This window comes from Eschscholzia californica, unplaced genomic scaffold (genome assembly GCF_041429995.1).
Source record: "Eschscholzia californica isolate CP2 unplaced genomic scaffold, dmEscCali1.0.p SCAF_4, whole genome shotgun sequence".
In the NCBI taxonomy this organism is placed as follows: Eukaryota; Viridiplantae; Streptophyta; class Magnoliopsida; order Ranunculales; family Papaveraceae; genus Eschscholzia; species Eschscholzia californica.
The window spans coordinates 17022683-17049408 of NW_028238461.1; the positions used below are offsets into that span (position 1 = coordinate 17022683).

The 26726-nt window shown below is 35.7% G+C and overlaps 2 protein-coding genes and 1 non-coding gene across 3 annotated transcripts; 1 reads left to right on the forward strand and 2 right to left on the reverse strand.

The window, feature by feature from the left end:
- Positions 1–9721: 9721 nt before the first annotated feature.
- Positions 9722–16276, forward strand: TADA (tRNA arginine adenosine deaminase). The gene is made up of 4 exons (XM_086636414.1): positions 9722–14681; positions 14751–14838; positions 15096–15223; positions 15735–16276. Exons 1-4 carry the CDS (start codon positions 10498–10500, stop codon positions 16012–16014), a joined length of 4680 nt encoding a protein of 1559 aa, XP_086492540.1. The 5' UTR covers positions 9722–10497; the 3' UTR covers positions 16015–16276.
- Positions 16277–16483: 207 nt separating this feature from the next.
- On the reverse strand, positions 16484–16556 carry TRNAK-CUU (transfer RNA lysine (anticodon CUU)). The gene has a single exon. It is a non-coding gene; the product is annotated as a tRNA-Lys (tRNA).
- Positions 16557–20331: 3775 nt separating this feature from the next.
- Positions 20332–25205, reverse strand: PHO1;H1 (EXS (ERD1/XPR1/SYG1) family protein). The gene is made up of 13 exons (XM_086632790.1): positions 24579–25205; positions 24172–24472; positions 23634–24030; positions 23447–23495; positions 23282–23353; positions 23021–23150; positions 22553–22673; positions 22196–22445; positions 21974–22078; positions 21444–21641; positions 21058–21336; positions 20838–20974; positions 20332–20727 (listed from the first exon to the last, which is right to left on the reverse strand). Exons 1-13 carry the CDS (start codon positions 24813–24815, stop codon positions 20637–20639), a joined length of 2367 nt encoding a protein of 788 aa, XP_086488916.1. The 5' UTR covers positions 24816–25205; the 3' UTR covers positions 20332–20636.
- Between the last annotated feature and the right edge of the window lie 1521 nt (positions 25206–26726).

A 26726-nucleotide genomic window follows, 5' to 3' on the forward strand; every position in this document is an offset into this window, starting at 1 on the left:
CTTTGTTTGTAGATGCATTACGAACATGGTCTTTGGCCCAACGGAAGGATGTTACATTGGGGGTACCATTTGGACAGGTTTGAGTCCCACGTGCTTCAAACTCTTTCAACATTAAACTCCCTTTTTTTTTAAATCAATATTTTTATTCACCAAAAACAAAAATTGCTTATTGCATTAATCTTTTTTAACTTGTTTTATTTTATTATTTAAAACTAAAATTACCCAACAGAAATAAATACGTTTGACAATTATACTTTTTAGTTTCTTCTCCAAATAATATTTTGTTGTGATTATTGTTGTAGTTTAGACCGCACCATCTTTCCAGACTTCTTATTCAGGGTGAAAATTTGAGTCTATATTGTTCTACGTTAACAGAGTAATTAAATTGTAAATATAAATAAAATCAACAAGGACAAGTCTAATTTAGAATGAAGTGAGAGTAATTTATTTATGTAATTGTTTTAGGATACTGCTATACGCAACTCTAATTTTACTAAAGTCAACTATTAGACAAAAATAACTAAATAAAACTAACTAAAATAGTGTCCTAAATTGATAACCAACACCAAAATAAAATCAAGTGTAACTGTATTTCTCCTCCATGTTATATACACTATTTTATTCAAGAAAAACTATTGGACAAAAATAATTAAATAAAACTAATTACATATTTCCTTAAATTGCTAAACTAACATCACGAACAAAAACCAAATATACCTGTTTTTTTTGTTCAAAAAGTTTGGGGTTCAAATTTCTATTATCATAATTAATTGTTTATAAATAAAATTTAATCGAACATTAAGTTAAAAAGTTAATCAAATTTTAATAAATAACAAAAAAATATTATATTTCAGTCAGAGCATCCCATACTGTAATTCGATGTAGCACTAGTAGCTCCATTTGAACGCACAAAGTTGACAATACCGATTGTAACCTGTATATAACGTGGAACTGGAACATTTTCTTTCTATATGCCCAAGAAGGTGAATCCTTATTTTCTAATTAAAATAGAGAAGTCCCTAGTTAGTCATAAATGGGCAGAGGTGACACTAATTTCTCTATTTTTAAACACGAAAAGAAACCAACTTATTAATTAATCAATCACTGTTCGGAGAAAATGAAAAGGTGATGAAGTTCAGTACCGGCCCTGACTTTTATGGGGCTCTAGGCGAACGTATCGGCGGAACCCCTACACTTTAAGTCGAAAAAGTATAAAAGTTGGAATTTTTCTGTAAAATTTATAGTTGTTAAATTATACATGAAACGACCGAGGTATTAATTAATAAGTGCATGTATGAAACTTGCATAAACCATTTCCTCTGTCAATAACTGTTTCCTCTACAGAGAGAGAACCTTCAAGTTTCATCGTTTTGCTCCGGCGAAGGGTTGTCCCTTCGCCGGAATCTCTTATTTTTCTTTCCTTTTTCGAGCGTGTTGTTTTCTTTTCTTTCTCTAATATAACATCTATAACCATCCAATACATATTTTGGAGTATAGTTTTTCGACCGAAATTCCGGATTTGATAGAGAAGAGGTTCAAGTTGTTTTATCGAATTCTCTTTTCTAGGAATTCAATCTCCAAAAAAAAAAGAAACATATCCTAATCTCATCATCTCTCTATCTTTAATTTGCTCATATTATCTTTTTCCTCTCTCTATCTGTTAATTTGTTCAATCGTGATCCTTTAAAAGATCTAGTTTATAGGGTTTTGATTGTGGTTCAATTATTTGATTTGGGATTTGAAATATGATTCATCATCCGGCTAACCATTCTCAATTGTCATCGAGGGAGGAGGAAGTGAGTAAAGGTGGTGAATTCTTTAGGAGGTTTCGTCCATTGGTGAAGATCGACGATTTGGTAGTTCTTCATGCATAGTATGGCACCGCGATTCGTCCATTGATGAAGATCGGCGTTTCCTCGTTTAATCAACTATGAAAAATATAACTATCAGACATCTAAATATCAATCCATAGTCCACGATCCAACCGATTGCAAGTTAAAGACATAAGAGTTCGTGATTGTTTTACAAAATTCAGTCGGACAGACTCGCACGATCTCCATTTCTCTACTTAGTTTATAATTTATACTTATGTTCAAGTTCAATATAATTAGTATAACATATTTCACGACTTTTGGGGTCATTTCATTCTCGATCTTGATGATCTTTTCATTGTACGACCTCTAGGGCCTTTCATTTAGTTTTGTCTTGTTATTCCTTTCCCTTTATGAGGCACTTTACAATCGAAAGTTCTGTGTAGTAATTTACTTATGTAACTCTCATGTAGTTCTCAGAGTAATTAAAATTCTCAAACCATGTAATGTTGTTGATCGATTTCACTTATGAATGTAACTCTGGTTTTACTCAAAAAAAAAATTATACATGAAACAAATACTACTTAAACACCGCTTTTCTTGCCTTTTTCGATGCAAAATCACTAATCATATTTTTTTTAGTATCTCTTTTTAAAAGGAAAAACTATCTAAAACATAATATAGGTCGTGGGAGGGTAACCCTTGACTTTAGGATCACTTATCAACTACTTTACCATCTGTACTACCCAAACAAACTTGTTTTATATGTGCATAAACCATTACATATAATGATACTATCTATATATAATGTTATATAAAATGGGGGACTCCTAAATTTGGGGCCCTTAGGCGACCGCCTGAGTCGCCTAGGCCCAGGGTCGGGGCTGATGAAGTTTGAACTTTATAGCAAATAAATTAACAATTCTGTCTTGGACAAGAATTGAATGAAATTGAAAAGGGCTTAACCGGACAAGCCAAAAAAGTTTCTTTAAAATAAGCAAAAAGATACCAACATTTCAAGATAAGGAAAGATGTCAAAAAAGAAAATGTATGGACCAAAAAACAAAATTCATATTTTGAGGTTGTAATAAAATATTTTACGAATTGTTTTTTTGTTTTCTTGAACTGTTTTATTTTACGAATTGTTAGTCATATAACTTAGTTTCATTTTACGAAGTGTCCATGAACACCCGATGGTCATAACGGTCAGTGTCCGACCGGTCCGAAAGAATTGGCGGACGGTCACGGTCAAAATTCTATATCGAAGGACCGACCACTAACCGACCGACCAATATAGACCGTCTAAATATCCGACCGGTACGAATGACCGAATAGGTTGACCGAGTAAACTGTACTCATTTTTAGAGGTTGACCGTTGAATTTTATAGACATATGAATATATGATGGTCGTTGGCTATAGTCATATAGTCTTCTGGAAGACCAAACATTAGTACATGGCTTAATTATATCTCGTCAAATGATGATCAACTGTGTTTTTTTCTTTTTTATATTTACTTTTGATTTCTTGGTTAAACATCTTCATTTGTAAGTAATTTTGTTTGTGGTAATAAATAAAGTTCTGAATTTAAGTAAATTTATTGGAAAGTCCGGACCGAGACCGTCGGGTGTCCGACTGACCCGGTAAAATAAACGGTCTTGGACGGTTAATGGACAAAGAATTCTCGAGAGGGACCGTCCGAGTACGCCCGAGTAAATAGGTGGTCACCAACAGTTTATGTCCGAATCGACCGGTTCGATGAAGTTAGAGTCCGGTACCGACCGGTCCAGACCGATTCCCACCCCTACTCAGAAGCATGTTGTTGTCTAGACCATTTTACTAGTTTATTTGTGTCTTGAATTTGAGTTCTATTTACATAATTAAAGTAAATAGTAAGAAAAGAAGCACATAAAGATTTGATTTCTTTCAAAATGTTTATTGAGGTCTAATGTGCTTTAGTTCTTCATATTGATTTCTCTTAAAGAAACAATATTATACTCTTCGAGTCACGAGAAAAAGCCGCCTCAAGTCACTAAGAACCGCCTCCTTATTTATCTTAACGACAATGATGCATTGAACTACTTCCTCTAGTGGCACTGTCTCTCCCTCATCTACTGATCGGCATTTTGTTGATGATGATTTTGTTATAAAGATATATTGAAAATATTTTTCTCTATTTTTTTATGAACATGAATTAGACAAAACAAACAACTTATCACTTTAGTAGAAGACATTGAAGTCTATTACATGAAAACCTGCAACCACAAAGAAAGGGAAGATGAATAAACTCGACTGAGGCACGCATTCAACACTTTGTCTTTAAGACAAAAATTTGTCTCTGCTATCCTCTTGGAAATGCTATGCAGTTAATACGACGATTGCCTCTAGGATTTAACAGTCAATAAAAAATTCACTAGCATTCTTTCTTTTTGATCTATAAGATCTTGAAGTTTATATAAAAGAAGCATAACTAAATCTTCACAAGAAAACTCTGTATAAGAAAAATGAGAAAGGGGATAGAGTAGTAGTAGTAGTAATTTTTTTTTGTATATAAAGCAAAGAGGGGGGGGGGGGGGGGGGGGCTCATTTACATAGCGTAAAAATTCTAGTGGTTTGTGACATAATGTCGACATTCGATATGGTCAGTCTAGATTTTGACAACAAAATCTCACGAATTGAATAACTAATGTAGCTCTAAAACCTCTGATCTAACGGTTGAGATCAGAAAGAATATTAAAGGGATAAGATAGAATATGCCATATTTGAGTTCATATTAAAGAATAATAAGATCAATGTTAATGACAAATTTAACAGAGAAAGAAAGAAACGATTTTGGAAATCAAGACAATAAAATCAGTTGACGTTATCGGACATACCAAGATTTTTGTTTTGAAACTTCCTTCCATAATTTTCCACCAAACTTTTATTCACTTTTAATCTATTTTTTAAGAAATCTTTTGTTTACCAAAATTCATTAAGAAATTAATTATAACAATCCCTCACATGAATGAAGTAACGATGAATTAAATCTGTAAAAACCGAAAATTGTTATGCTTCAGTAAAGGCGTCAGATCTAGCAGTTGACCTTTACCTAGCGAGAGTTTCTCGTGGATACTGGTTCATCAGTGAGCTGACCTTTCATGTTGTAGACACAAACAACAAACTTCACACACAACTATAATATTCTTTACTGTCCAGATCTAGCAGTTGTACTAATTTAGGCCGCGAACCATTCTCTCTCATTCTCCACATTGAACAATTGCCCCTCTTATTTTGTCATAATTAATTTCATTTATGTGGGACATTTTTATAATTAATTTTTTAATGAAGTTTGGTAAGAGCATCTCCAATGTGACACTCTAATAAACACTCTAAAAATCTAGTTGTCAAGTGTCAAATAAAGATTCTCGTTCCTAGTGTCAATATAGAGACACTCTACATTTGTTTGGTATCCAATGGAGATCTAATCTCTTACTTAATACACATGTCTCTCTTCAATTCAATAGATAAAAAGTAGTTGAAAAGCAAAGTTTTCTATTGGTTGAAATTATAAAGTAGACACTCTCATTTTAGAGTTTCTCTCTCTAGACACTCCATAATAAATGTGTCCAACTCATAATAGAGTGTCTAACAAAGTGTTCCATTGGAGATGATTTTTTAACAAAAACTCCAAAAAGTCATATGTGGCACTCTAAGTGTTAGAGATTGAGTGTCCCATTGGAGATGCTCTAAACAAAAGATTTCTTAAAAGATGAATTAAAAGTGAATAAAATTTTGGTGGATTATTATGAGGATGTTTCAAAACAAAAATCTTGATTTATCCGAAATTCAAGTCTCAATTGACTTTATTGTTTTAATTTCCACAATCGTTTGTTTCCTTCTCTGTTGGATTTGTCAGTAATATTGATGTTATCGTTCTTTAATATGAAATCAAAATGCCATATTCTCTCTTATTCCTTTAATATTATCTCATATCTTAACTGTTAGATCAGAGGTTTCAGAACTAATATAACCGTTAGATTCGTGAGATTTTGTTGTCAAAATCTAAATCGTCCATGTAGAATGTCGACATCATGTCACATAACCACTGGACTTCCAACGCTATATAAATGGGTTCTCCCTTTTGGTTTGTATAAAAAAAATTACTATTTTATCTCCTTTTTCTTATTTCTTATACAAAGTTTGCTTCTGAAATTTAGTTATGTTTCTTTTACATATATTGTTAAGATCTTATAGTTCAGAAACAAAGAATGTTACATAATTTCTGATTGACTGTTGAATCTTAGAGACAATCATCCTACTAAATGCATAGCATTTCCAAGTGGAGAGCATGAACGAATTGTGTCTTAAGATTGTTATAAAGATAGGACTGAAAACAATTATTCTATTTGTTTTATGAAATTGAATGAAAAAACAAATAACTTATCTCTTCAGTAGAAGACAATAAAGTCTATTAGCTTGAAAACCTGCAACATAGAGAAATGGAAGATGAAAAAAAGATTGCGGCACGTAATCAACACGTTGTCCTTAAGACAAAATTCGTCTCTACTTTCCTCTTAAAAATATGCTATGCAGTTAATACGGCGATTGCCTCTAGGATTCAACAATCAATCAGAAATTTAATCGCATTCTTTGTTTCTCATCTATAAGATCTTGGTAGTGTATGTAAAAGAAAAATAACTATAACTTTAGAAGAAAACTCTGTATAAGAGAGAAGAAAGGAGATAGAATAGTAATTTTTTTATGTGTATAAAAACCAAAGGAGATGACCTCTTCATGAAGCGTGGGAAGTCAATTAATTACGTGACATAATATCGACGGTCTACATGGACGGTCTAGATTTTGACAACAAAATCTGACGAATCCAACGATTATAATAACTCTGAAACCTCTAATCTAACGGTTGAGATAAGTAAGAATATTAAAGGGATGAGAGAGAATATGCCATATTTGATTTCAGATTATAGGACAATAAGATCAATGAGATGATCCCTTTATGAAACGTGGGAAGTCAATTAGTTACGTGACATAATGTCGACATTCTACATGGACGGTCTAGATTTTGACAACAAAATAAGACGAATCCAACGACTATAATAACTCCGAAACTTCTAATCTAACGGTTGAGATAAGTAAGAATATTAAAGAGATAAGAGAGAATATGCCATATTTGATTTCATATTATACTTCCTCCGTCCCATATTGAATGACCTAATTTCTATTTTGGATTGTCCCATTTTAGTGTCATGTTTCTAAAAATAAAGAAAATAACTTTTCGTTCTTTCCAATAATACCCATTACTTTAAATTTAATGACAACTTTATTTAAAAGTAAATTCAACTTTTTCATTGTAAATTATAAAAGTGAATGAGGTTACAATTGGAAAAACCATATTATTTTTTAAAGTCAAACTCCAATTAATGATGTTCCCTTAAAAAGTTGGGTTTTCAAAATAGGTTATTCTTTTTGGAACTGAGGGAGTAATACAATAAGATCAATAGTAATGACAAATTAAACAGAGAAGGAAACAAACAATTTTCGAAATCAAAGCAGTAAAATCTGTTGACTTTCATGAAAAATTCAAGTTTGAATTTCGGGTAGACGAACATTTTGTTTTGAAGTTTCCTTTCATATTTTTCCAAAAAAATTACGTTCACTTTTTATAAGTCATTACTTAAGAATCTTTTAGGCACCAAAGTTCACAAAAAATTAATTACAACAGATATTTTAGCAAAATGCTTCTCTGCAATATCATAAGCCACAAAAGCATATCCAGCTAACTCAATTATAAGTTTGAAAGAGACATCGAAATATATCCGAATCGGAGAAATTTATAGTTATTTAGCACTAATTTAGAGTTCATGCGGAAATGTAACCATCATTTCTCTAAAACGTATATTTTTTCTTAGGCACAAAAATATTTCCACACATGAATCTTTTCTTCCGAAGCAGCTAAACTTTAATTTACAAACGAACATCTTAACGTCCATTTTGATTTTATTTTTATTGTGAGGCAGCTAAACTTTGTTAGTCGGGTTGTAGCATCATTTCTTTATGACTCTGTAGCATCTTCCTCTGTGACGATCGAGACCCCATGATTGAGTCATAGTAATTTTATATATCGGTTCCCCTATAGAATCAATTTACGTATAATGACAAATCAAGGGTTTAATAATGAGAATGAATCCAACTAATCACTGTTTAGATCTGTTTGAATTCTTGTGTTTTTGGCATAATTTATCAATTATATATAAATATATAATAAATCTTAAACAAATCAAGGACCCAAATCCTAAAAAACTCATATGCTTTTCCTAATAATAATAATGGATTAGCTGTCCCTTTCGTATATTAATTTAATCAACCTGACAAGCATCTCCTTTGAAAAATAAGAATGAAAATGATTAGTTTAATTGCTAGAGCTTAATTGCAATCAAGTGCATAACCCTCATCTAATCTTTTTGTCGATTATTTGCTACTTTGGGTAATAAAATTTCCTTTAACTTCTCCTTTAATCACACTCTCCATTTCACCGTTTGAAGCTTTTTGGCGGTAAGAATATCCCAAAATTAAACCGTTATCTTGCTAAATTATCGTACTTTAGTTGTTGAAGTTTTAATGGTTTTCGAAAGCACGCAGGATGGTCACTTCTCAAACGTCTTCGGAACCAAGTTTTCTTCTATGGACTCTTGAGAGTTTGTCGCTGGTAAAGAATGTTAGAACGAATAGGCTGATAATTGCATCAACAAAGAGACTCTTGAATTTTTTCAATGGAGTGTAAATGCCTCGTACGTAACGAAAATACTCCGTCTATAATGAAAATGCGATATCTTTGAACGTGAATGCACCGTCTTCAAACGAAAATCATCTTTGATGCTCAATCTTCAGAAGAATTTTTTTCAAAACTCTAAACAAATGTTCCTCTATGTTTTCCGTCGGCAAGATGATCACCAAAGGCCATACACTACGTAGCGGTGACATCTTTCCGATGCATACAACTCTATCAATACACTTCTTACCGATGAAAATGCTTGAAGTTGTCTCTAAACAAATATTGTTGTCAGTTATCTGTCGCTAGGACGATTACTAATGGCCATAGTTACATATGGGTGGCATCTTTCAGATTTATAGGATATTTTATCGATATTCTTCCTACCGATGGAAAACTTTGGTCAAGAGAAATTTCACCAAAACGTGTGTATATAGAAGAAATGGGTGTATGAGGGGTAAACATGGCTCAGGGTCAGAGTGCAAATAGCCGTGAGTGTGTATAAATTTCCTTAGTAAACTAACCCAATTGCAAAAGGTGGGGGGGCGTTCCTAGAACTTCCCTTTAGCCTGGACTAGGGCTTCTTAAGTATATGCTTGAAATCTTGTACCAAGAATTGACCCTCTAGTTTTTTCAAAAAAGAAAAAGTTTGGTTTTCGAAACAACATGGAAAGTTAATGGGAATTACCAAACCTTTTAGTTGTACGGTACCGAGAAATCTATCATAGGAGATAGACTTTCAAACTCCGTTTACCACGTTACTGAATGAAAAAGGTAATAAGACCATGTTGAATAATAAAAATCATATCGACTATCAAACGGAAACTAAAATAAACAAATAGAGTGAGTATACGCCATTGTCCATAAATTTGCTAAATTAACATTGTTTTTTGGTGGAATCTTCCGAGACTGACTACAAATTAAAATCACACTCAACAACTAAAGCCCAAACACATTATTGTACACACCACATTATAAGGGAGAAGATGAGCGAATGACCGACAGCAAACGTGCCTCTAGCCTATATCTTTCTCTCATCTTCACCGCCGTCATCATCACTGACCACCACTATCATCACCTCCAACTACCTCCTTCCCCTCTATTCCCCCTATTTGATCTTCGTCTGAACAATCAAGGACACCTAGAGGGAAATGGGGGTGAGTGGTTGGTTACAGTAGTGGTGACAATGTAGTGCTGGTGAAGAGAGAGACGGTGGTGAAAGTGGTACTTGGTGGCATTTTTTAAGCAACCAACTTGCATTAGTGATTCAAAAAATCGTTACACGATGCTATCGTTAAGTTCACAGAAAGGAAGTGTCATTCCTCTTGCCAAATACTATCGATGCTATTCGTCGTTGCTATTATCCCCAAGGGTGTTAAAAAACGCCTATTTACAAACGTAAACCTAATAACATCCATGAGCCGTGGATAGAAGAATAGCTAGCAGCCTGAGCAGCCATCGCCTCTCCTTCGTCTACTGATCTAAATCCTAGCTGTTGAGATGAAACTGCAATTTGCCATCCTATATAGTAGCATACTACTCCTGTTTGACCAAGTTGACTGAGTCTACGAGTCAACCAGGTGAACCTTGAATCGTGATTTTCTCCAATAAACTACTACTTTTTTTTTTTTTTTTGTTGAACTCCAATAAACTACTACTATTATCATCTCTTTGTTGCTTGTAAAAAGTGCAAAAACAAAAGATCAATTCTTTTTTCACATCAAAGGAATCTCATCTCTCTCTCCCTCTCTAGTTTTATGGGGTTCCACAGAAACCATTAATCGATTCTCTTGAATTTTCTTCTCCAACTGAACAAACCTAACATACCCTTTACTCCAATCGCACTGTATGCTGAAAAGGTAAGAGTTTCTCTTTCTTCTCTCTCTCTATTGACCTGTAAATTGAATCAATAACCAGATATGTACAACACTTACATAAGTTCAACCCTAGCTCTAAGAACTAAAACTTCTCTTTGTTATTCAGTTAATGATTATTATTTAGTTAACCAAACTAGATTTCAAAACAATTCATTTTCATCTTCATCATGTTCATCTTGTTGCTCTTGTTGTGCATTTCCCATGTATGGAGGAGTTCCTCCTATAAACCCTAGATTTCTTTATGGGTTAAGGCAATCCACTCTGATTCAATGTTCAGCTTCTAAAATATTGATCTTGGGTAGGGGTGAAAGTGGGTATTGCCGATTGCCAGTTTGTAATTCTGATTCAATTTGTTATGGTGATTCTTACTCTGTTAAAGAAAGTAGTAGGAACAAGGAGAAAGATTTTGGGAAGAGAGGTAGGAAATTTAGTTGTATGGTTTGGGAAGAAGAATGTGAGAATTTCGATAGTGGTATCGATGAAAATACAGAAGCTATGCTCAGTTTATTAACTGAAGATATAGGTGAAAAGCTTGTCGATGTTGGGCGTCGAATTAATAGATCTAGGAATTCGGAAATTAGGGTTGAGAGGAGAAGTAGGGGTGTTAGTGAGGGTATTAAGGAAGAGAAAAAGTATGTGGATTCTGGTTCTGCTAGGAAAAATTCAAGTTGTAAATGTCAATCTGTCACGATTAAGTCGAGAGAAGAAGGTAATAGGCAGTCAAAAGGAACATTAGATTCTTCAAGGGGTGAAAATCGTAGGGCGAGGAAAGGAGAGTTTAGTCGATCATCTTACTACTCGGGGGGAATTGTGGTGGGAAGAAGAGGGAGAGATGGTAATGAGTGTATTAAGGAAGAGGAAAAGCGTGTAGAGTCTTGTTCTCTGGGAAAGAATTCCAGTTGGGAGATTGAATCTACGAAAAATAAGTCGAGGGGAGAAGGTAGTAGATGGTCATGCGAGACGGAAGTTCCTTCAAGGGGCGAGAGTGTAGGGTTCAGGAAAGAAGGATCCAGCTGTTCATCTTACTACTCTAATTTGTCTTCGGATACTATTGATGAGAGTAATGTTCATAATCAAGTTGAACACGAAAGATATGGTGATGAATCTACGAGTAATTGGAGGAATAAAGAGTCAAGACGTGATGAAGAAGAACGATTTGCAAGAGATGTTAAGAAACAATCAAAGAAGTATGGAGATGATGTCAGGCAATATGGGGAGGTCTCACAGAAGGTAAGTAATGAAGTACATGGGTCCAAAATAATCGGTGTCGATGACTATTCGAGAAATGAGACCGAGAAGCTTGTTGAAACCAGAGGAACTGAAAGGGTTTATGGTTCTCAAACTAATGTCAGTAATAGAAATAATAATAAAACTTCATCTGCTAGTATTGTTCAAGAAACAAGAAAGCAACATTATGAGAAAGGTTACCAAGGGATTCAAATCTCCGAAGAATCAAGAAGAGAACCCGAACATCATAGTGAAACGTCAAATGCCCACGAAAGTTACAATAAGAGAGTATCCAACTCAAGAAAAAATTTCAGTGAAAGGGAAGAGCAGCAAGTTGCAGCTGCCAATTTGGTATTACAAGCAAGAGAGAGAAATCGGCGAATAGGTCAGCAGACTGAAGTGGTAAACGTCCAAGAGAATTATACAGACATCACAAGCAACTCCGAAAAGAGGTATGGTGTAAAGGAAGAGAAGCTATCGTCCGAAGCTAATATAGTCTTAGAAGAAAGAGAGAAAAACAGTCAAATAAACCAGCAGACGTATTTTTCTGAGACCCAGGAAAGTTATAATGACAGGGCATCAACCTCTGAAAAGCGATTAAGTGAAAGAGAAGAGAGGCTAACTACAGCTGTGAATTTGGTACTGGAAGCAGTTACGAATATCCAAAAGATTTACAACGACACAACAACCAACTCCCAAATGAAATTTAGTGAGAGAGAAGAGAAGCTACTTGCAGCTGCGAACTTGGTACTGGAAACAAGAGAGATAAATAATCGAGTAGATCAGCAGATTCGAAGGACAGATATCCAGAAGAGTTATGACGTAGAGGCATCCACCTCACAAGAGCGATTCAGTGAAAGGGAAGAGCAGCAATCTGCAGCGATTGACTTGGTGCTGGAAGCAAGAGAGAAAAATAGTCGACTAGATCAGCGGACTGAAACCTCAGTTATCCAGGAGACCTATAATGAAAGTAGATCCACCTACCAAAAACAATTAACTGAAAGGGAAGCGAGGCTAACTACAGCTGCAAATTTGGTACTGGGAGCAAGAGAGAGAAGTAATAGAATGGATCAAATCACTGAACAAAATGAATCAACAAGTGTATCACAACAACTTAGTAGGGTATCAGACATCAAAAATGTTGACATGCAGAGGGCCTCCAATTCACAGAGGCTTTCTGAAACGAGAATGAAGAACGTAGAAGAGAATTCAACTTCAATTGATAGTTCATTTCAGGAGTCGAAAGAACAGAACATCCAAGCTAATCAAGGAGTTGTTGATATACGCAGGTCGAGGAAAGAGTCCCAAGACCTCATAAACATGTCAGTAACCAGTGCTCTTAACATGGAAGTACTCACCAGTTCCCAAAAGCGTACTGAAACAAAAATGAGTACCCAAGAGGAAACTTCAGCTTTACATGTGGACTTCTCTCAGGGAGTTGGAGAAAAACATAATCAAACAAGTGGACAGATCATAAGGCAAGTTCAATCCACAAGAGAGCCTCAAAGGCCTAGCGGGCCATCATTAAGTCTCAGTGAGAGCTCTACTGAAAGTGGATCTAGTACTCAAAGACCATTGCCGTTGGTTAACCTCGTTAGAGAGCAAACATTTGGTTCAAAGAAGGCACAGGAGAGAAATGCAGATATGAGAGATTCACAGGCTATGGTGACGCCACCACCATCTCAGTTAGTAATAAGAAGTTTCCCAGAAAATTTTAACCAAGAACCTAGTGATCGTAATGAAATCCAAGAACCTTATGCTGAAACCTCAGAAAGTAGTTCTACCGCCTTGTATTTACATCCACAAGGAGAAACTCCATCACCGGATGATGCAGTTATGAGCAACGAGAGTTATACAGAGGATTCAAACGTGATACTGAATGAGGATGCACTGGTTTCAGCTAACCGGTTGGAGGAGTCTTCCACAATGTTGGTTGATGAGTTCATGGAAAAGCTACGGAATGAAGTATCAACTTCTAAAGTCCTTGAGAAAACGACATCTTCACGGTCACATGAAGTATTCGAAGATGTCCAGTCACAGATGCACGGTTCTAGACGCTCTTCTTCCTTATCTGGAAGAGGGGGACCCTCAGATGAAATGTGGGATGTTGCTGGTCCCTCTCAAGAGCCATCAAGAATAGAGGCACATGCCGAAGTCACTCCCACTGATCAGGATACAACTGTCAAGAGAACTAGCAGGTCACTGTGGAATATTGTTTCAGATATAGTTCGAATTCGGTGGGGTACACATTCAGAAACGCATACTCCAACTTTGAAATCTGGTGGAAGGACTTCATCAAATGAATCAGTTGGTACTGAAATATGGTTTTCCGGCAATGATGCTGATATGACAGATGATGCAAAAGTCAAGAAAGGAAAGAGGCGAAGACCAAAACGATCCAAATCTGCTGATCCACCCAATCTAAGAAAAGGTTACAAAGTGATGGGTTTTCCTGAAAGCATAACACAAAGGGAGGGTCATACATCGTCGTCTGCGGATACTGTTGAGAGAAGCTCAGCATCAAAACGTGCTTCTTCTACATCCAAAGAGGAAAGCTCAGGTCATGAAGCAGATGAAAAGAGAGGTCAAAACTCACCCCCTAGTGTCGTATCAACGAATCCGTCATTGCTGAAGAGAAGATTGATAAGATCTCCTCCTGTGCAAGATGAACCCTTAGATAGTAATATTGAGATATCTGGAAGTGGCTCGAAAGATATGGAAGATAATCCATACACAGAGAGGCCAAGTGAACTCATAGAAACAAAGGTTAAGGATATGGAGCTGAAGCAGAGAAAGTTCGAACGAAATAAACAATTGGCCAAAGAAAGATTTGAAGAATGGGAGGAGGCATTTATAATTGAAAATGAACAAAGAAAAACAGATGAAATGTTTATGAGGGAAGCTCTCTTAGAAGCTAAGAAGGCTGGTGATACTTGGGAGGTGCCTGTTGGTGCTGTCCTTGTGCAACACGGAAAGATAATTGCTCGGGGATACAATTTGTAAGTTTGTTACTTCTATTCCCTTCTTTGGAAATGATTGGAGTTGCTTAAGCTTTATTTACATTTCAGAGTGGAGGCTTTAAGAGATTCAACTGCCCATGCTGAAATGATTTGCATAAGGGAAGCCTCAAATGTGCTACGGACATGGAGACTTGCGGTATTTGGTCCTAACCTTAGCCCTTCATCTTTTCAGCTATTTGTTAAGTATTAGATCCAAAAAAGTTAGAATTTTCAAGTTTATATTATGATGTCTTCAATGCAAAGAGATACGCTTGTATAGAGTTCGGCCACTCTAGTTCATTTAGTTAGTTAAAACATGAAATAACCAATGAGATGAAGTAAAAGATTATTTAGTTCAGGGGTTCTCTACTCTTCGTTTTGTTATTTATTTATTTTGGTGGTGTTTTATTTCAGGATACAACATTATATGTTACGCTTGAACCATGTCCAATGTGCGCTGGTGCAATTCTTCAAGCAAGAGTAGATACAGTAGTATGGGGAGCTCCAAATAAGCTTCTTGGAGCCGATGGAAGCTGGGTTAGGTACGCGATTTACGTATTGAAAAGGGAATATTTTGCTTTTCGTTCATATTTTGATAGCAGTTTCCTCTGACACCTATAAGCCTGTCGCACATGTGTACATTAAAAATACCGAAGACCATGCCCTATTGCTTGTGGTCAGTTCGCTTGTTCTTCACATTGTCTACCCTGTCATGTTGTTTCTACAAGGAGGTGATCCACTGGTTGATTTATTGATACGCTGATGTGGATATCCTCACAAAGATCAACTCGTGCTTATGTCTAAGAAAACAGAAGACCTCGATATAGATTTAAGTAGTATGTATCAGTCAAAGGTGAGTGGATGGGAAAAAACTGAGTCTGGTTTTATTCCATTTGAACACGAGACTCCAGAAGGGTGGTCAGTTTGTGCTTACTAGAATAGAATAAAATGGCGTTCAGTATCTATATTCCGCCCCAAGTTATTTCCCTTGTTATATAAAGCATGAAGGTTTAAAGATTTCGTATGTTTTGATTTCTGACTATCACTTTGCAGACTTTTTCCTGGTGGAGGTGAAGGAGAAAGCAGCTCAGACATGACAAATCAGGCAGCTGGTCCAGTCCACCCTTTCCACCCAAAAATGACAATCAGACGAGGGATATTGGGAACTGAGTGTGCAGATATAATGCAACGATTTTTCCAGCTCCGGAGGAAGAAGAAAGAGAGGAGATCAGAGTCACCTCCACCGCCACCATCATGCTTACGAATTTCGGCCCATCCATCAAAGATTCTCTCAAAGATGCATGACGTTTTCCACATAATGTTCTGCTTATAGTTATGCTTCTTATCTCTCCGTAACGGCGAGAAACTTTATCACGATCTCATCCAAGTAGAGAGAGTTTGATTCAGGCCATCATCTCGTCCAAGTAGAGTGAGTTTTGCTCCTCTGTGTAACGAATGTTAATCGATTCATCTTGATTATGATCCAAGTAGAGTGAGTTAGTTTGATCATACTATTCAATTTTCTTATGGACTGTTATGTCACAAATGCAAGCAATTATCAATATTTGATTCCTATTGGGTTTTGTTAGTCAAAATACCTTCAATTAGTACATCTGCTAGTCTTACTTGTTTGGTCTGACCTACAATAGTCATTTCAAATAATTTCTTATTGTTCCGGTATGACGCTTCTGAGTTTAATTTGTTTAGTTAGTGGTGTAATAGTCATTGCGACCTTGATCGAAAAAAGATTACACAGACAATATTATTGTCGGCTTTGGGGAAAAACTAAAGAAAAATTAAATCGCCCACCGTGGAGCTCGAACCCACGACCACAAGGTTAAGAGCCTTGCGCTCTACCAACTGAGCTAGACGGGCTAGTTACTGTTTAATTTTCCATACCTAATATGTTTACACAAATATCATCTGTAGGTTTAATTTATTTCAAGAGGACTTCATTAAAGACTTTTTCTTTTGTTGAAAGACTTCATTAAAGACTTGGTATGAACAGAACCTACCAGTGCTTTTACATTTTGAGACATTAGCATAATGATTGAAGTAAGGGACGTTGTCGTTTCATAATCCTATACACGAGATAAGCCATAGTTTGCAACGTCGAAGAACAAAACAAAATATATGTGTTCAAAGGAAAATTTGTTTACGTCACAGATTGTTTCCCGCTGTAGTGAATTTTTGTAGTTATAAATTTCAGTCTATAAGTTGTGCAAGAACAGTCCAACATAGGAGAACTGATAATCTCTTGACCAAGAACATAATCTCTAGGTCGTGTCTACTCATTGTGATGCAGGGGCACCCGGCATGGAGACTAATTCCATGACCGGACCCGGTCATGGTCCAACCGGCCAAGGAGAGAAGACTTAGAAAGTTCTTATTTTAGTATGTTTATTAATTAATTTTGGTTTAGGAATTATGCTATTTTAATATTTCCAATAATTGGAAAGGTCCAGAGTTAGTCCAGTTATTTAGGCAAGTTGCAGTATTTAATTATTTAGGAATTCTAATTCAAGTCTATCTAGGAAAGTCCAAAACCCTATAAGAGGGATATCTAGTTTGTCTATTATTTTCAGATTTGAGAGAAAAACCTCATTGAAGTTTTAATAAAGTTTATTATTTAGAGTTATTTGATCTTTAATTTCATTGTTCTTATTTAGTTATTTCATATCTTTAATTCCGCTGCGTTTCTACATCAAGTGGTATCTAGAGCCATAATTTTTTTTTTCTTCATCACTTTTATCATCATGGTTAATACTACTACTACTACACCAACTAAGGAGAAATCACCAACTTTCTCTTCTGAATGGGACAACATTAAAGAAGGGCTATCTGCAGGAAGAAAATTGGAAGAAGGGTTCAATGAGTACAAGAAGGAAACAACAGAAAAATTCGACAAAATTGATAAAAGATTCGATCAACTCAATGACTCAATCACCATCATCTCCAAACAACTTGAAGGTATGTGTAAAAACCAAACTCCACCTCCTACCACTATCACACATCAACCCTCACCACTAACGGGCACCACCACCACCACAACCACTCGGTTTCCCCCTCTAGGTTTCTCCTCCGAACCGACGACACCACTCTTCGGCCACACCATTAGCCACCCTCCACCGATTATAACACCACCCTTCACCACCTCCTATTCACCAAACACATTTTTTCCAACACCTAGCTACCCCCTCTATACCCACTCTTCAACACCACCATCATTCTCCTTCCCTGAACCGACGACAACACCACACCGACCACCACCCGAGAGCCACCTCTCGGCCGATCACAATACCCTCACCACTCCACAAACCAACAACCGAAACATCACCAACCTAACCCAACCAATTGGCCCTTTAGGAACCGTTACGACCCAACAAGACCCACGTACCCTTTACCCGTATAACCGATACCCATCATTCCCAAGAAACCCAATCGAAACCAACCCACCGTACCATCAACATCACTACCAATACAACCCTCATACCGAAACACGATCAACCACCACACCTTTTGATCCGGTCACACCACCTTCACAACACCGTCGCCCCCTTGAAACCGAACCACACCACAACCTCCCTTTCCAACCCGACAACACTACCAACCAACGTCATCAAAACCACCCGGTCAACCGAAACCGAGACCACCTCTCCACCAATTCTCTAAACCGTGACCTTACTACCACTCTCACCCGTCCAACCAACATACAACAACGACAAACTTTGGGAGTACAAAGCAACCAAACCGAACGTGATCACTACATTCCACCCACCGACATCGAATCTCCAAATCCTAGTTCATCATACCGTATTCGAATGGAGGTACCTTCATATGATGGTTCGTTTAATATTGAAGATTTCTTGGATTACGTCTCTAGACTTGAGATATTTTTTGATGTTATGCAAGTTGAAGGCCCTGAACAGGTACGTTGTGTAACTGGTTATTTATCTAAAACTGCTCTTACTTGGTGGAAACAGGAATCTGAGAATCGTCGTTTATTAAACCTTCCACCTATTTCTTCATGGTTAGAATTGAAACCATTAATGTTCTCCCGTTTTCTCCCTCCGGATTATGAGAACCAACTATGTGTTGATTATTTACGTTGCCGCCACGGAAGACGTTCCGTTGAGGAATATGCTTCGGAATTCCAAAGACTTATTACTAGACTTAATCTCCCAGATTCAGAGTCAATGAAAGTAGAAAAATTCAAGGACGGACTTCGTAATGATATTAAAGATTTGGTTAATTTGAGAGCTTTTAATTCGGTTTCTGAATGTATTAGTGTAGCTCGGTCTTTTGAATCTGATTCACGTTCAATTTTTCGAGGACATAGTACGAGAAATCAAACAGTCAGAACTCTACCAGATGAATTAGATCAATCAAAGCAGGCGGAAGACGGTACTAAATCAATAACAGAAAATCCTTATAAAAAGCCTCCACCAGTTAAGTGTTATCGTTGTTTTGAAACAGGCCACTATTCTAATGCTTGCCCCTCTCGCGGTAAAGCTAATTTGGTAGAAAAGAAAGCTGATTCGGATACAGATGAGGATCAATTTGAACGAATTAACACTATTCCCGACAATGGTGATAGGGTTATGTTACTCACTCGACGAGTTCTTTTCACACCTTTCAAGAGGAATTTATCTCAACGAAAGAATTTGTTCGTTACACGGGGAACAATACTGAATAAAGTTTGTACTATTGTGATTGACAATGGTTGTGTAGAGAATTTGATTTCTACTAAACTAGTTAATTTCTTGGGTATTCCTACAGTGATTAAATCAACACCATATAAAACAGCTTGGATTCAGTCCGGTACTACTACAAGAGTTGATCATATGTGTACTATTAATCTTTCTATTGGTTCTTCTTATGTGTCTACAGTTAATTGTGATGTTACAGATATGGATTTATGCCACATCATATTAGGACGGCCATGGCAATCTGATGTTGATGCCACTTACCGTGGTCGTTCGAATGTTTATGAATTTCCATGGAAGAAGAAGATTGTGACATTATTACCAATTGAAGATGGATCGAAGGAATTACATTCTCTTCACATACGGTTCGGGACGAACCTCTTGAGGGAAGAGGATGCTGATGCAGGGGCACCCGGCATGGAGACTAATTCCATGACCGGACCCGGTCATGGTCCAACCGGCCAAGGAGAGAAGACTTAGAAAGTTCTTATTTTAGTATGTTTATTAATTAATTTTGGTTTAGGAATTATGCTATTTTAATATTTCCAATAATTGGAAAGGTCCAGAGTTAGTCCAGTTATTTAGGCAAGTTGCATTATTTAATTATTTAGGAATTCTAATTCAAGTCTATCTAGGAAAGTCCAAAACCCTATAAGAGGGATATCTAGTTTGTCTATTATTTTCAGATTTGAGAGAAAAACCTCATTGAAGTTTTAATAAAGTTTATTATTTAGAGTTATTTGATCTTTAATTTCATTGTTCTTATTTAGTTATTTCATATCTTTAATTCCGCTGCGTTTCTACATCACATTGCTAGTTGGTTTTTAATTGGTCGACCACAAAGTTAACTTCGGTACAAACTACTTGTTTCACGATACTTAAAAAGACACAACCTTAATAATCCATTACATCTTCCAACTCCAATCCATCAAAAAAATCAACAAAAATAGAAGCACCAACCAACAACAATGAATTGACGCGTTGATGATTAATTCATTCCTTCTATTTACCTTGACGAAGGAACTCTATTTTTATACATGTATAGTTATCAATCTTTTCTCATAAGCCCCTCTAAACGACAACGAAAAGTACCAAAAAACAAAAACAACATGGACAAGTTGAGAGAACAAATATTGTTAAATCAACTTGGTATACAATGACATTATATTTGTTCCCTTCCCAATTTGATGCCCATTTCATATAGAAGAATAATACTTCACGAACAACTTATTTGGTAATGGTTAAGTCATCAATCTTGATCATCCACTTCATGAAATGGTAATGGTACAGATTTGACAGCTCTAAACTTTCCAGCATTATTCAGATGCTCATTCTCCAATCTGACATCAAAACCAATATCCAAAACTTTGTTTAGTTGAAGATGAATAAGAACTTAAAGTTTGAGATGACATTAAGAACATGATTATTAGATATTATAACAATTTTGTACCTGTAAAAATTCCATTGTCCTCGTCGAATCACTTCAAGTGAGGCTAAAAATAAGCCCATTACTCTATAATCAAGACTCCCAAAGTTTGAATGAAGAACAGTTTGTAACCAAGCTAGTCTTAGAACAAGATTCAATCCCTGCAACAAAATGAAAGTGTTTAGAGGTGGGAGAAAGAGAAAGTATGAAAAACAAGAAAAGGTTAATACGAAAATAAAGTTACCATGGAGAAATAGTATATGACTTTTCGTCGAAGCATTAGTTCATTTCTTAACCATGGGTTTTTTGAGTTAAATTGAAGTAAACCCCAATCCTTAACAAAATCCCAGTATAATTGATAAACAGTGGCAGCACTTGACATTACGACGAGAAGAGCTAGCCATCCAACACTCTTATCTTTCTCGTAAGCAACTTTAGCACCAGCTGCTAACATAGCCGAAACGTACTTGCCTAAGTTGATCAAATGACCTGTATCTCCCTCGTCGAACCATCTCCTAGCACACTAAACATCCAAACAAACAATATTTTCGCCGTTATATACATATTTTATTTGTAAGTGACACATCGAAAGACACTCAAGTTATAATTATATCTTGGGGAGATGTATACCTGCATCGCCCGCCAGTAATAAGGAAGAAATGAAACGGCATAAGCGAGATCTCTGTAATGTTTGGTCCTCATACAGAACCCATAATCTTGAGTTTTATAGCTTCCAGTTATGTAGTAACAAGCGATATACTCGAGGCTTCGAAGTGTGGGTACTTGACTACATAGTTGATCAGCCATGAAAAAATCGAGCATGACAACCTGCGCGGGCAACAAAATAGTTTATGTCAGGAATCAAACTGGGTAAGAGAGCCTCCACCATTAGGTTTGTTTTATTAACATTGGCCCACGTCGTCTAGGCATAAGAATTTGTTCATAACTATTGCACAACTTCTCCTTGCGTGACCGTTTTCAAGGAGAATTAGGCTCGATGGGCTCTAACATGGTACTAGAACTAGCATTTCAAGGATGGGCCCGAACTTCGTAACCTTAGCCCTGTCTGGAGGGAGAGCGCAGAGTGACTTCATTCCTGCTGTTAAGCCCACCACACTCTTAACACTTCTCACATATTTGTTTAAAAGACTGTTATTTACCTTGTAAAGAGGTGTCAATACAATATTTCTTATCACCGTAAGGAAACGATAACGGCTTGATCGGTAGACAATGTTGAATGGGCAAACCAGCAACAGTAAGAACAGCTGCACATTGAACAAAAACTTTCAAAACTTCAGTTTTTTGTTATTATATAATTGTATTAACATATTGAGGTGAACTTATAGTTATAATATAATTATAGTTTAAGGAAGAAAAGTTACCAGTACAAGAATGCCAGGAATGGCTCGAATTGAATTCGAAGAATACCCCTTGGCAATGAGTGACAAATGAACAAACATAATCCCAACTACTGCCGTCATCGAGGTTGTACATATCAAGAACACATCTCTATATTTAAGATCCTTAGTTGGAGCTAATTCGAAGATGAAGCTATAGTTTATACGAGTTTTTCTCCACATAAAAATGTTGCATCCATATAGAAATAAGTGGAGAAATAGTAGGCTGAACATACTGTAAACAAAAACGACAAATTATTATCGAAGAAATAGTCCAGTTGCTAAATCTCTTCCTTATAGTACTTCGAAAGAAAATGAAAGACGAAGAAAAATGTTACTTGCCTTAAAACAGGATAGACAGTTTCCATGTATACGGTATCGGACTGTTGAGTATACATCCCGGCAATGTGGGCCATGATAACATATCCGGCAAAGAGCGCAATGAAGCATCCGGTGAAGAGCCCTGGAAGGAAATCATGGTTAGGATAAGAAAAACGTTTCGAGTAATTATGATCTAAATGGGCTGCTTGAGCGGGCCTTAACGGATCAATCAATGAGAGGTAAGGAGGCCAAAACCATAAACTTTATAATCCACTAAGAATTGGGACACTTTAAACATTACTTTTCCTTTTGTACCTGCAGCTAGATCTCCACTTCTAAAGTAAAAATAGTACTGTTTGGATTTGTCTATTTAGAGATAAAGATTTGTTTCTCATTTCCTAATATGTCATCTACTTAGTTATTTCATACACAGATTTTAACCGAAAATTTTAACTAGAAAGGGAGATGTGAAGTAATAGGAAAACTTACCAATGAAGAAGGTAACTGAATGGGATTCTTTACGATGACGCGGTTTAAGGTATTTCATCGCCTTTCTTCGGTCATCTTCGGCGAATTGTTTCACAAAAAGCTCTTCAACTTCATCTGCTAACTTAATTATCTGTCATCAATAAATATAAACATAGAAGAATTGTAAGAATACAAATTGATCATATACTTGAACAAAAATGGATATAGCTTGAGACAAATATGTCTAAGTTAAGATTTGTGTCGATTTAAAGACATTTTTACCTTATCTGAGCTATTAAAATATGAGCTCTCTACAACTTTGAGATAAATGGGTAACACTTGTTTCTCAGTAACCTAAAAAAACAAAAGAAGGTTTAGTGCTTCATATTCATAATGAGAGAAAACAGAATAAATGTCAAAAAAAAAGACAGAGTACCCATAACTTACTTTGTCAAATTTCTTTAGTATCTTAACAAAAGCAAGCATGTTCAAATTCCTACAACATAATAACACAATCAAACACATAAGAATCTAAAATCTTAATCTTTTTATCTTGGTTTTCTTTTCTAGTGATCGAGTACGAGAAAACCTGTATATTGTTAAAGAAACTTTTGAGTATATATTAGCATAATACCTATAAGTCTTGAGGAAACCCAATCCTTTATAAAGTTCAACGAAAGCTCCTCTAATCATTTTCTCGGCGTGATGGAGCTTCGTTTTATTGATTTGTGCTTTACTTTTCGTGTGACCACATTTCTTTGATGGGGTAACTAAATCCTCCTTCACCAAGTCACTTAGAGCCGAGAGGGTTCGAGTGGGTGTGGTTAGAGGAATGTTTATCCTAACATTTTTCCCTTGCCGATTAAAAACATCACGAGCCGAGTATGTCTTCATCTCTTTTTTGATCTTTGTTGGAGTTGCTATCTCATTATCTGAGCTTGGGGAATCTGAAGATTGCACTTCTTTTCTCTCAAAATCACAAGTTGAGTTGCCTTGCATTTGTTCTATTGTGTCTCTAAGGGATCCTTCATCTTTAACAAATAAAACGATAGCGATTTAGTAAAAACTTAGCAGAGAAAGAAAGAGTAGAAGATCCACATTTCCATAAAAAAAAATGTAATATATGACACAATGTAATATGAAAATTTGAAGCTAAGTAAATGGGTATATACCACAAGAAATGGTGCAGGAAATGGAAGCATCCTCCTTCCTGTTTTGAGACAAATTATTTTCTACTTTTTGTTGTTTAAGTGTAGTCTCAAGATCGACGAGAATTTCCATTTGTTTCTTTAATGATTCTCCTCTCTCCATAAACTCCTTCTCCTTTGCTTTGTAAAATTGATTAACTTTGTTAAGTTGAAGGTCTAATCGTTCGAAGAACTCTTTAGCAGCATCTGTATCGGCGAATTGCTCAAGCAATTCAGTTTCATATAAGTCACCCTTACTAGCCGAAGAGGCAAGCTTCTTATGAACCTATAAGAAAAATTAAATTGACCCATAACCTCATCAACAAAAACTTCATAACAACATTTAGATACTTAGAGAGAAATCAGAGAGAGATAGAGAAAGGTTAAGTTACTTGAATGACTCCATGTTCTCTATGTTGATGACCAAATAAAGAGAACTTCTTTAAAGGAAAGAAGAAGGTCTTGGTTTTAGACCCATGATCTTGATGTTTTTTGTTGTTGGGTAAGCCATTGTTTTTACTAATAAGATGGATTTTCTTGAGGTCTTTTTTAAGTAATGAGTAATCAACAAAGGCTTCTTTCCATTCAGGTATAAGTTGACCTTCAAATTGCTTAGAAAACTTCACCATTTTCTCTTAACTCTTTTTCTCTCTAACTATGTCTTTAAGTTCAAAGAGAATTGCAGAGCTTAAAAGATGGTGATCAATGTAAGTAAGCAAAGGGTACTTGTGTTATGTGTGAGGTGAGTTTCAATACAAACCCATGACCATATATATCATTTATGGAAGGGGAAAAGGAATAATTTCCACGTCGGACGAACCGATGCTTGATCTATAACTTGTAATAATATCCTTTTATACTTTCACAAATACATAACAAGAAAAAGAAAAGGAAAAGATGAATAATATCCTCTTACTTGTATTATTTCTCACTACTACTTGTTATATTTTACGCCCGAAAACCATGACTAGAGTTTAGCAGGCGGTGATGAATGGTGATGACGTTTACGGTGAAACCCCGATATAATCGAAAAAGTAGGTACATTTAAAATTGGTGGGAGTGTAGGACCAAATCCAATGAAAAAAAAGTGTATTCAAGAATTCTTTGTTCCAAGAGGTCAAGTCATCTTTTTTTTATGGTCATTTAGGAAAAAAGTTAAGAGAGTTTATGTGATTTTGTTTTGTGCTCTCCATAATTAAACATTTTCATGAGTAGGGAAAACATATCTTTGAATAATTTAAGAAGTTTTAAACATATCAAAAATAGGTGATTATTGACCAAAAAAACACATAAAACACACAAAGGATTACTCTGATTAGACCACCTTGATTCCCACTAATATGAAGATAATAAAGCTAACAATTATTTGTATCCCCACCCAAAAAAAGCCTTTTATACTAACACTTTAAAGCAAAACCATTTGTTTGGAATATATATTACATAATAAATCTCTTTATTGAATTTTAAATGATATTCCTTATATATGTTTAACTTAGTAATCAAATTTTTAAATTCGATTAGTCGATGAATCTATTAATCTCTTAGGCCCCTTGCTCAACTTTTCTTTTTGAATTTTTGTTTGCATCAAAGCTTAATTGTGTACTAAACAACTTCGTGGCCTCAATTAAGATACGATCAAAATTGATTATCTTAATTAGTGAACCTCATTTGAGAATCAACTTTAAAGGTCATAAAAGATAATATAGAAAAACCAAGAAATTTGTTTCACATTGCAAGAACAAAAAAACTTAGTATTGTTATTATAGTGTTTCTACAATAAACTAAGGCACCCATACCACAACCATATAACCTAACATTGGTCAAACTATATTGGCCACAGAAAAAAGTGAATATGCTTCTACTATTAGTTTAAGTGTTTTCCTAACATGTGTTCTAATGACAGGCATGAGTTCTTTCTATTTAATCAATTACGATCAACAAGGGACCTTGAATTTGAGCTTCACAACCAAGGTGAAAAAGATATGTACATATTACCACTCGAACAAGGTGAGCTTCACAACTTTATAAAACTAGCGTATGCTCGAGGCGAAAAAGACACATGACTATGCATTTATCCTCATTTTGAAGTCAAGGGGGTCAAATGACCCATGAAGTAAAAGGCCATGGTATTTCACTAAGAGAGTAAGAGAGGGTGAGAGAGGAATGTGATTTCTTATTGGCTAGTAGTAGTTTCCACGTTTGATTCTTTTGTTCTTTCCACTTTATCCCCAACTTGTCTAATTTGAGAATCACCAAAATTAAAATGATCTTCCTCAAAATCTTAAAATACTTAGCCGTTAATGGTTACTCTCTCACATTGTTCTTGTATGTCAGTTTTTTTTTTCACTGGCATTCTACTTTTACACTTTATTTTGTTCAAACACTAGGAAGTTCATCAACTTCATCGAAATTGCGGAAACTTGACAATGTCTGTCAAAGGAGGTCTACTCAGACTCACACTTTTTCATTCTCTTTTCTTTCATGTCATCCAACTCAATCTGGTCTCCCCTTCTCTATTTTTTTTTTTATTAATACAATCT

Coding starts and splice junctions, on each gene's coding strand:
- TADA (XM_086636414.1), top strand. CDS start 10,498: ATGTACAACACTTACATAAGTTCAACCCTAGCTCTAAGAACTAAAACT. Junction 14,682..14,750: donor ATTGCTCGGGGATACAATTT/GTAAGTTTGTTA, acceptor TTTACATTTCAG/AGTGGAGGCTTTAAGAGATT. Junction 15,224..15,734: donor GCCGATGGAAGCTGGGTTAG/GTACGCGATTTA, acceptor ATCACTTTGCAG/ACTTTTTCCTGGTGGAGGTG.